The sequence below is a fragment of the Chrysemys picta genome, chromosome 3 (genome assembly GCF_011386835.1).
Source record: "Chrysemys picta bellii isolate R12L10 chromosome 3, ASM1138683v2, whole genome shotgun sequence".
Lineage (NCBI taxonomy): Eukaryota > Metazoa > Chordata > Testudines > Emydidae > Chrysemys > Chrysemys picta.
This window is the reverse complement of record NC_088793.1, coordinates 175,877,695-175,889,302: the sequence shown is the minus strand read 5'-3', so window position 1 is coordinate 175,889,302 and position 11,608 is coordinate 175,877,695. Positions and strand designations below refer to the sequence as shown.

Genomic DNA, 11,608 nt, shown 5'->3' with positions numbered 1-11,608 from the left:
AAAGGAAAGCCCCTTTTCCCAGAAGAACAGACTCAACTCCCTTCCGTATCTGTCACTGGTGGATTTAGCTTACAATAAGGGTGTCCCTCCCTCCCTGTGTGATCTAACAAAATGAAGAAAAGACAAGGTACTATGGTGCAAACAAAGGTAAGTGTATTAAGGGTAAAGGTACAGAAAACTGGGGAAAATGGGGGGAAGAAACACAGACATAAACATACAGTAATTCAGTGACTGGCTTTAGGAACTTGAAGCTCAGACCCACAAAACCTCCCTTGGTATTCAGAAAAACAATAAAAAAACCCCAATACAGAAACCTTTCCTATGATTTAGGCGCAGTCGACACAGCATACAGATGCAAAGCCCAGGGCCTTCTACTCGCTGGCTGATTTAGAGCCTTCGAGGAGGACTATTGGGGAGTCCTGACGACAGTTGGATTGCATCACAGGCAGGGAGACCCTCTGGCATGATGGACACCAGGAAAGCAGGACCCTCCACAGGTAAGATGGAGTCGGTTCTCTGTGGTGGGGATAGTGATGACAGGCCTCTCCTCCCTCAACCCGGCTGTGGGCTAGATGGCACTCTACTCTCTAGCTCTGGAGCGGTGGGAAGACCCGACCGTGCACGCGCTGCCGCTGGAATGGACAGCCCCGCGCAGACGCCGAGCAAGGTCTTATATAATCTCTAAGGCAGGAAAAGTTTTGAGGGCACAGAATGTTGGGGGTTGGCTTTGGTGGGAAAAGCTGGTTCAGTCCGGTTTGAGCCAGAGGACTCCAGTGTCCAAGTTGTAAACAAGTTCACTTACAAAGATAGAGTCCAAGGCTCATAGTTCATATACTCCATGTTAGCTTCTATTAAAGCCAGTGATTTACTTAACATTACTTCAAAAATACATTATTAAAACAACTAATTAAACATATTAAACAATACCAACATTACTTCTTTATACCTAACACATTGCCTTCAGAGCTGAGCGCCCGGCCAGCACCCACCAATATCCCGTCACCCTGCCAGTGCTTAGTTTGTGCCAGCTCTGAGCTCTGGCATCTCTTTCAATACAAATTAAACATTGGAGGAGGCAGCGGAGCCCAGAGGTGATGGGGTGGGAGAAGCCCAGGGAGCCCGTGGGGGCCAGGGGTGATGTGGGGGGTGCTAAAATACAAGTTCGCCCAGAATGTCATTTTCCCTAAGGCCGGCCATCCGCCATATATTAGGCAGAGTGCATGTTGCTCTTCTTCAAAGCAACTGCTATGGGGACCCAGCACGCACCCCCCAGTGCGTGTTGATGCATCTGCTCCATCTCTTCCTCATGTTGCCATTGCTTTTCATTCTCCACATGTTGGTATTTCAACATCATCAACTCAAAGTCTATCTGCATATTTTCCAACTCAGTATCAGTTCCTTAGGCCTGTCTGACGTGTGCCAGCTGCTGCTCCTCGTGGTGGCTGATCTTGCCCCGTTTGGGGACTGCTTCTGGTTGTGAAAGACCTCCGTCTGTTGTGTGTCCAGTTGTGTCTTCTGATCATTATTGGCTTGGGCTTCTGTAGTGATAAAGGGAACATGTGGTAATGTTGGGGTATTGTCAACAGCATCCTGGTACAGACAGGGCAAAAATATATATTCATTTCTAAGCAACAACAAGCAACATAGTTACTTTTAGTATAAGAAAAATATTTTTCATACACCTTAAATGAGATGAGTCCAAAAGGCCTTACTGTACAGAGACAGACATCATTCTATATTATAACACACAGCAGAAAAAATAAGAAAAAGTGTAGCATAACTGAGCACCCATTGGAATGATATAAAATTACAGAAATTAGAATTTGCAAAGAACTAAGAGGAAATCCAGTCTATTCCCCCTGCCTGTGCACAGTTGTCCCCTTCAGTACCTTTTCTACTGCTTTGTGCAGCCAACTTATTAAAGTTCCCAGTCTCTCACTACTTTACTTGGGGCACTGGTCATCCCCCATCACAGGTACTTGTGCCCCATAGTACCGCCCTAAATAATTCCTCTTCCTTTTGGTGTTCACACTTCAGTCATAAAGTCCTCTCTTACACATTGCTTACCCAAACTATAAATATTTAGATCTTTCTCCAGAAGTCAGCCCCTCAATACTGCCATTTTTAATGTTCTTCACTGAGCTCCCTCCAGTTTGCCACTATCTCTACCATTTTACTAATTTGTTTAGATTTATTATCAAATCCTCACCTATTATGCTGGGTGTCTGCACAAAAATTAAAACACAAGCCTATATAATAATAAAATACTTGAAATATACAAAAACCTGCACCTACCACTTAGACATTCAATCACACAACTACTATTAACAATCAGAAACAGCACAGCGCTAAAATTAACAAACCCCTCCCATGTTTTTCAACCAACATGTTTTTTAAAAGACCCCCTTTCTCAAGTGGGTGAAGTCCTGGCCTCTATGGAAGTCAATGGCAAATCTCCTACTGACCCCAATGGGGGTCAGGAGTTCAACCAATATTTATTTACAAAATTACACAAGTTTCATTTTTTGAAAGGTATTGAGATGGAAAATACAAAACTTATCCTAGTTCCCCTGAGGTAATTTACATTTTAAAGTCTGGCAGATAAAGAAAAGTGAAGATTAACTGTAATATTTACCTAGAAGACTTAGGCACAAGGCCAGAGAGAGAAATGAAGCCACACAGCACTGGATTTACAAGCCTCCCACTCTCTCCTGGAGAAAACTCAAACACCAGCTGAACAATTCAAACCCTAGACCAGACTGCCTCAATGATGTCATGAGATTCCACATTCCTGCCTGCACATTCTCCCGGGTACTCTGATCGCCAATATTCTCCGTTGCTAACGGCCCTGCCCTGGCTTGTCTGCTTATCCCTTAGCCTTGTTATCAGGGGCGGCTCTATGTATTTTGCCGCCCCAAGCTTGGCAATCAGGTGGTGCACCTGCGGGAGGTCCGCTGGTAATGCAGATTCGGCGGCATGCCTGCGGGAGGTCCACCGGTCCCAGGGCTTCGGCGTACCCGCCGCCGAATTGCCGCCGAAGCCGTGGGACTGGCGGACCTCCTGCAGGTATGCTGCCGAAGGCTGCCTTACTGCCGCCCTCACAGAGACCGGCAGGCCGCCCCCCATGGCTTGCCGCCCCAGGCACGCGCTTGGCGCGCTGGTGCCTGGAGCCGCCCCTGCTTGTCATGTTGTATGGACAGAAAACATTAGAGCAGGACAGAACACTTTGATGGGGGACAGTTCTATTGTTCTGTGAAATGTTGATACAAGTCAATCATACCACCGGTGTGCAGGAGGCAGATTGCCAGAACACCATTAATCTGAACAATAAAGAGGAAGTATTCCATGCAGAATACCTTAGGAGCTCCTAGGCATACCTGGGGACCATGCTCACTGCGACATGCTCTCAGAGGGTATGGCATATACTCCCTGAGAAATACTGGGAGATAGATAGAATAGGGTTGCCAAGAAATAACAGGATATTACTCATATCTAAATAGAGCGAGAGCTGGACTGTGCTAAGCCCATGTGTGGGTGTGTAAAGCAGGGGCTGGGACAGTAAGCAACATAGTCAGCATGTGGGAAAAAGCCTTCCTTTGGCAACCCCTGCGCATGAGCGGGTTGTAATTACACTCCACTCAGCACAGGGGCCACTTCCTGCTTGTGCTTCCTGGGTCAAAAGCCATCCCATAGAGGAAGGGAGGGCGCAGAGCCATTACCCTGCCTCCACTCTGTAGCCGGCTGGCAGAGTTGGATGGCCACATAGGGAAGCACATGGCGCCCCTTCCCAAGGGGCAGGGCTGTGGAAATACTCCTGCTGGGTGGTGCAGCTGTGCACTTCTCTTGACTGGGAGTTATGCCTAAAAGTCACAATGGGGCCCTAATTTACCCCCTGCTTTGGCTCAGCACCCATGATTACCCCTTATTCCAGGTAACTTATACCAAATCACACTTCTTGGAACCCTTAGCACATGCTCACACTCCTTCATTACCAGTGTCCTCTCTAAATTTGGCCTTTAACATGGACCCCAGTGCAAGATGCACCAAGCTGCCTAGAGAAAACATGTTCAACTCTAAACTGTGTTTCAGCATCTATTAAAAGACAGTCTTTGTAATCAAATGCGAAACCACAAAACCCCCAAATGTCAGTGTAAGCAGCACTCCTGAATATTATATGCCATGGCGTGCACTTGCTGCTGTGGAGAAAAACGACAGCAAAGAAGGAAATGAAAGAAAGCATCATCCTGAAATCTGTGGCAATAACTTCAGAGAAAAGACAGCAACACAGAGTGCAGCTGCCTGCTAACTGCTAACCTCAGTTCTGCAGGCCAACTGACAGCAGGTTTGGAAAGCTAGGAGAAAAGCAAAGCAAAAGAGATCTCAAGATGAAGAAAATAGCAGCCTCCACTTTTGGGGGTGGAAGGAAATGGCGTTACCTTCCTCTCTGGTTTGACTTTGGAAGCCAATATATATATAAAAAAAATCAAAGACAAGACGCTGTAATGTGCTGAGCACCATCCAGGTCCCTCTGAAACCATTGAGAGTTGAGGCTGCTCAGCACCTTACTTGCTCTGGCCACAAAAGTTTGAGTGCGGGAGGTTGCAGCTTGGCAAGTAGCAGATGAGATGTTTATTACATGTGTATCACTGTAACGTCTGCTGAGCAAACAGCATCCCATGCCTCCTATCTGCTAATACACTCATTCAGCAAAAACAGACATATAATATTAAATTGATTTCTCCCCAATTCACCACAGCACTTGGTCCCTGAGCAGAGATGTCAAGTCCTTTTATGGCTCTTTCATAACATTTATAGGAAGATCTTTTCAGGAGGACATCTTGAGAATTTGAGTAAATGTATCATTATTAATCACTGAGGCATTGCTAAAAGAACAGGAGTACTTGGGGCACCTTAGAGACTAACAAATTTATTTGAGCATAAGCTTTCATGGCCTACAGCCCACTTCATCGGATGCATAGAATGGAACATATAGAAAGGAGATATATATACACATACAGAGAACATGAAAAGGTGGGAGTGAGGCATTGCTATTTCTCCAGTAGCCATCAGGGATGCAAGAAACTTAACTGCAAAAAGCACAATGGGTGCCACACATCTCCATTCCACCATTGCAGTGGTGCTGAAACTAGGAGTGCTGTCGCACTCCCTGGCTTGAAATAGTAATAACAAACACCTAATACATGGTTTTCATCATTAGCACCCCGCTATAAAAATTGCTCCAGGGCTCCTGCACCATTGACTCAGAAGGCAAACGCTACTTCCATAAACCTTCTGGAGCTCCCTATTTCTCCACTTGCACAGCTTCTGAGCATACAAATACCTAGTGCTGGTGCACCTGCCAAAGTAATAATATCTTCAGAAAAAGCACTTAAAAACAGTGTTGAAAATTCTCATTCAAAGCTAAAGATGGGATTCTATGCATTCATGTATCAGGGTGGGTGCAGCAGCCTGGGATTTGAAAATCCAGACATAAACTGACACTACACTGGATAATTGATATATAAGGAATGGTCTCAATAATTTAATGTCTTTCTCATCTATAGCTTCTATGATCCTGCTCTCCACACATCACCTACCAATGAGACACACTCACATTGCCTTGGAATAAATGACTTCACAAGGTACTGGGCTATGAAGAATCAAGCCCACTGTTTATTTACATGACATAAGTGACAAATACCATGTTGATAGGTGCCTTATAAATGCTAATAATAATACATAGGCCAAATTTGGAGGCTCATACGCCTTTCGCCCATGCCCCAGTACAAACAGAACACAAATTGTGTTTTATCTAAAGTACTTCCAAGGCTCCCATCTCTACAGTAGCTGAGCACCTCCCACTCTGTTAAAGTATTTATGCTCACACCATGCCTGCGACGTACTATCATCCCTATTTTATTGATGGGAAGAAAGGCATGGAGAAACTAAGTGACTTGTGCAAGGTTACACAGGAAAGTCTGTAGCAGAGCAGAGATTGAACCTGGATTTCCTAAAACCCAGGCTGATGCCCTAACCAATAGATCTTTTCTTGCTCTCCAAACCTAAAAATTTATATCAGTGATAATAGTAAGGATTTGGGAGGACAGGTAATGTGACAGTTCAGACCCTTAGCAACAGAAACCATGTAATATGTTGTGGCAACAGAGTGATTATGATGTCAGCAGAGTGTGGCAATGACATCACTGTGGCAGTTTAGAAAAGTAGTTTGGTTGGGTTTTAATGGTGTGGGCCTGTTGGAGCAGCTGGGGTTGAATTTTCTGCATGGGGGACTTGTGAAACAGAGGCTGCTGTGTGTGTCTCTAATGTTTAGTCTAGTCTCCTCCACTACTTTTGTGCCTGAATCAACTATGGTAATTCTTCAGTTTTCCTTATCTTCTTCATTAGCTTTAGGCAATAATGTAGCTCAGGAGTATTAGAGAATGAGTTTTGTTGCCTGTCTAAATCTTCTTATAAAGATGACTTTTGTGCGTCATTCCTCCTTTATAAAATGTCTAAATAAATATCGTGTAGCTTGGGATAAGAGAAAGGTTGCACTCTTATTTCAAAAAAGCCAGTTGAAAGGATGCTTTTGACCCTGATTAGTGGCAGATTGCATCTTGCAAGCACTGTTCTGTGTTGAGGGCAGTGAGGGGCTGCTTCATTCTAAGGGGTCTTCAGGATGGATTGTACCTCCAGAAAAGAGAAGTTATCTTTCCCAGAGCTCCAGGGAGTGTGTTGACTGTGCTATGCCATACGATGATGCAGCATACCTCCTTTCGGGCCCCAGCCAAATCTATTGGTTGGTGTAGAAGAGGATGGTTTCATATTTCCACCTCATCCTTGCGTAGTTTGGGGCCAGATTTTTAAAGGTATTTGGGAGCTTAAAGATGCAGATAGGTGCCTAGTGGGATTTTCAGAATTGCCTAGGTGCCTAATTCCCAGTGGTTTCAATAGGAGTTAGGCACCATGGTTCTTCTGAAAATCCCACTAGGCACCTATCTACATTTGCAGGTGCTTAAATACCTTTCAAAATCCATCCCTTGGCTTCTTAGGGGTCACTTGCTTAAAAGTAATCTATGCTTTTCCCCAATCTGTGCCAGCACACCCCCGGAGATACCTTGACTTCATCAGAGGTCTCCCATGTTGAGACGGAGTCTCTGCATGTTAAAGACCAGGAGACACAAGCCGATTTGGAGCGGCTCAGCAACCTGGAGGGGTCAGAATATTCAGACCAAGCTGGTACAGCATTAAAGGAAATGCAGACAGGGTTTGAATTTACTGTGCAGATAGCTCAGTATAAAGACAACAAGAAGCAGCGGCAGCATGAGAAGATGGTAAGTGGAAGTGAAAATTCAGCCAGAGGTAAGATTATGGTGTAAAATGGGAGATGTCATCCAGCCAGGGAGCTCAGCCCCTAAAGGAGAGTGGGAGCATGGGACATCTGAGGCACCTCTCTCATGAGGCAGCAGCTTGGATGGACACAGATTAATATTGAACTGACTTGAAATGAAACATTTTGATTTGGTTCAATGAATCAAAATGTTCTGATTTGGGTCAATCTGACCTCAACAAAATAGTTCATTTAGGTTTTCCTATAGAAAAATTTTGATTTTGCAGACATTGTATTTTCTGTTGAAAAAAAAAATCAACAGAAAATTCCCAACCAGCTCTATAAAATACCTTTTCAAAGGAAACTGATAGATATTATAGGACTAGTGAGTCAGTAGGTGAATATATAATTGCCCAAAGTTTTAGGTACATGAGACCAAATCTGTCCCATTAAAGCCTGATTAGGTCTCTTATATCAGCTTAAATATGAATTTATACCTACTCCCAATTTGTACCAGGATGCTTCCAGAGGTACCCCAACATCATCATACATCCCAGATGATATGACAGAGGGCTTGGATGGTAAGAGCCAAGCAGCCCATTTGGAGAACAGGGCAAAGAGAGAAGCTGATGCTTTGCAGCCAGAAGGATTCACCAGCATGGGTGAGATCAGCAATTTGGAGGAGCTGGAACAGCCATGTGGCAGACGCATCACAGCCACTGATCTCGAGCTGGAGAAGATGAGGTGGGATTCTGCCCTGACCAGGCTGAAACACAAACATGAAGACAATGAAAAGCAACGGCAGCATGAGAAGACTATGGAGCAGATACGTCAACAGGCAACACCAAGATCAGTAAGTGGGAATGGGAAAAAAGCGGTGGGCATGACAGAGAGGGAAACTATTTCCACACTTCCATAAAGCCTCATTCCTTTGAGTATTCCTTCCTCAAGAACATTTTCATTCTGCTTTTAAATTAGAGGTGGGAATGTGATCCCTACAGCTCACACTGTTGCTCACAGAGAAGTCAAGATATTGCTTCCTCTAAGAACAGTCCCCTAAGACTGTGATACAATTAAAATAAGCTGTTAAAGTACTTTTAACTTGCAAATTAAGTTTATTGGGTAAAGTTCAATGGGCTTAAGAAAAACATAGAAGGAATGTTTTCCAAATTATGGATACAATAGAGTAATGGATCTTACTGATGTTTCTACTGATTAACTTATGGCTAGCTTTAGGGGCAGCTGACGTGGGTGCCAGTTTCTGGAGGGCACCAAATCAACATGAGGGGTATGCCACATGGCTTAGCCCTTGTTTAAGTGTTTGTGTTTACTCAGCCACTCAGGGGGGCACCGAAAATGTTTGCCACCCTCGGCAGCAAAACGTTGAGGGCCTGCCTTGGTTTACCTGCCTCCATAATGAAAGAGGTCAAAGAGGACTTATTGCTAGAATAGTTTCTGAAAGATTTCCTGAGGTACAGTTAGATGACCAAGCCACAAGTATATCAGAGCAAACAGCTGTGAAGGCAGGTAGATATCTGGTCACCAAGCCCATACAAATTTGGAAGATGGGCCAGGTTTTGCATCTCATTGTCCACAGAAGTAGCCCTGTTGAAATCACATAGTCGAGGTTTTGTAGGATTTGGTCCATTGTTACCAGGTATCCAGTCTAAAGGAGATAATTTTTTGACAGAGGCAGAAAGGTTTAGAAGATGTGCCACTTGCAAATCTCAGTTGAGTGAGTTTTCCTGATCACTGTTGCTGTCTCTGGGGTTATTTCTCCTCTCACTTTCAACAGTTGGGTACTGGTGTTAGTAGGAGGAATATCAGGCTGTCTATTCCTGTGTCATCTATGGTAAGATGTACATGTATCTTTAGCATTTCTTGCAGGCTTTGTGCTGTTAGTTAGCGCAAGCTAGATAGAAGTGTTTGCATTATTATTTGTACTGCAGTAGAGCTTAGGAGCCTCAGTTAGGATGGAGGACTGCACTTGGCAAGGTGCTGTACAAACCCATAGATTTTAAAGTTACCTGTAACACCTTCTGTATGTATAGTTTGGAAACAAGTACTGCAGGAGGGATGTGATCTCACTTACACTGGTGTTAAGCAACAGTAACACTAATGGAATTACCAATGTAAATGAGATCAGAATCAGGCCCAGTGTATATTGGCATATTTCAGGCTCAATTAAAGAAAGAAACTGCCAATTCCTTTATTAACATAAGGCCTGACCATTCCCATATCCGGGTTGTGTAAGTACGTATTTGGAGGTGATCGAGCTATTGGTTATTGAAAGATGAATTAATATGTGACTATGAGCTCACACAGAGAATGGGCTACACCAGTGGTGACATCCAGTACAGACCAAAAGGACTGGGTGTGCTGAGCAGAAGCATCCGTACAAAGTAGTGTGCAGAATGCGATCTTGCAATGTCATGCATCTCTCTTCCTTTTCCCACAGCTTGGCCAAGGACTCCACGACCTACTCCAGCCCCAGAACCAATACACCTTGTTTCTATACTGCTTCATCTTTATACACCTCATTTACACAGTGAGGGAGCTGGCGTTCTATTTTGTTATAAAACACTACTTGTTTTGCTTTGCCATTGTGCTCTATTTCATTTTCAAGAAGATTTTCCAGGATTGCAAAAATAAGAAAAAATGTTGCTAAACCAACTGCACATTTGCTACAGTTGAAACAGATGCTGATCTGTCCTGACTTTTTTCCCCATTTTTCCTGCTCCCCATCTCCATTATCCCACCTGCGCTTCACCTAACATTTCCGCTATCATTATATACACAATGCTATAATTTGTGCAAGTTTCACTTACTCCTTTTGAATATTGTAGCTGAATATCATTGTTCAATTACATGTGCGTCCATTAACATATTCAGCATAATTCTGTCACATTCACCTATACTAATAAAGATACATGTAATAGAAATCGCTTTGGAATGTGTCTTTGTCCATTTATTCTCACCTCCCTGGTGGAAGATAGCGGCTTGGCTATGAGCCTTGTTTCTGTGAGGCTGCATGGAAGGGGGCCCACGTGGTTATTTACTCTTGGTGTTTTCTCAGTGAGAAGGTTTACTTGTTCCTAGCTGGGATGTGCCACACTCTTTAGTTCCACACCATTTCTTTTGAGGATGGGTGGCCCATTTTCACTAACAAGCATTCACATTTATTGCAGCCAAGTTCTGGTGACTGCTGAGATCGCTATAGACTCGGGACCCATAAAGGAAGATTTAGGAGATAATGCTTCTGACCTTTCTGTTGGGACTAAGTCTAGTCAGAATTTGGTGGTGTCCCTTTTACACTACCTTTATCATGCAACGTAAGAGTCCTCCCACCAGGTGTGGAAAGGTGAGAAGTTATTTACCCTATGAAACGTCTGGTGAGGAGCTAGTACAATCTCATTCACACTCTCGCAAAGTTAGAATTGGAGCATTATTCAGCCACATGTCCCCATAAACTTTTTTTGTATGTATTTAAATCATTGTAGCATTTGTGTCCTTGTTGTTCCTGCGAGGTCTGCATATGGCAATATACAAAAACCTGTAGGAGAACACTTCAACCTCCCTGGCCACACAATAGCAGATGTAAAGGTTGCCATCTTACAGCAAAAAAACTTTAGGACCAGACTCCAAAGAGAAACTGCTGAGCTCCAGTTCATTTGCAAATTTGACACCATCAGATCAGGATTAAACAAAGACTGTGAATGGCTATCCAACTACAGAAACAGTTTCTCCTCCCTTGGTGTTCACACCTCAACTGCTAGCAGAGCACCTCACCCTCCCTGATTGAACTAACCTCGTTATCTCCACACTGATATATACCTGCCTCTAGAGATTTCCATTACTTGCATCTGAAGAAGTGAGGTTCTTACCCACGAAAGCTTATGCTCCCAATACTTCTGTTAGTCTCAAAGGTGCCACAGGACCCTCTGTTGCATATGGCATTGTGTACATGATGGGGAAACAACTCAATGAGCATTTTTGGATACCTCAATCCCAACACCTAAAGAGCTGTTCAAGTCAAAGTTTTAGGGGATGATATGGGTGTAATTCAAACATATTCCCGAGTGTGCTTCTGATATGCTTGATCCTGGACAGGAGGATATTCTGTTTGTATTCAAATGGCATTCTGTTTCCATACAGAGCCCATGCTATGCATGGCAACTAGAACAAGCCCTTTGAACCATGTCCATTGACGTAAGTGTATCTAAGACCCAGGTCTAGCTATTGGATAAACACTGACCCACCACGGAATGAGTGCAGATC

The 11,608-nt window shown here is 43.9% G+C and overlaps 1 protein-coding gene across 2 annotated transcripts; it reads left to right on the top strand.

Annotated features, from left to right (window-relative positions):
- Positions 1–357: 357 nt before the first annotated feature.
- TMEM247 (transmembrane protein 247) lies at positions 358–10,276 on the top strand. 2 transcript variants are annotated; one of them, XM_042855173.2, is made up of 4 exons: positions 358–497; positions 7,101–7,334; positions 7,848–8,183; positions 9,789–10,276. In XM_042855173.2, exons 2-4 carry the CDS (start codon positions 7,257–7,259, stop codon positions 9,996–9,998), a joined length of 624 nt encoding a protein of 207 aa, XP_042711107.1. In that variant the 5' UTR covers positions 358–497; positions 7,101–7,256; the 3' UTR covers positions 9,999–10,276. The 2 variants fall into 2 exon arrangements, with proteins under 2 accessions (XP_042711107.1, XP_065445628.1); XM_065589556.1 differs by lacking the exon at positions 358–497 and adding an exon at positions 6,242–6,371.
- Positions 10,277–11,608: the final 1,332 nt, after the last annotated feature.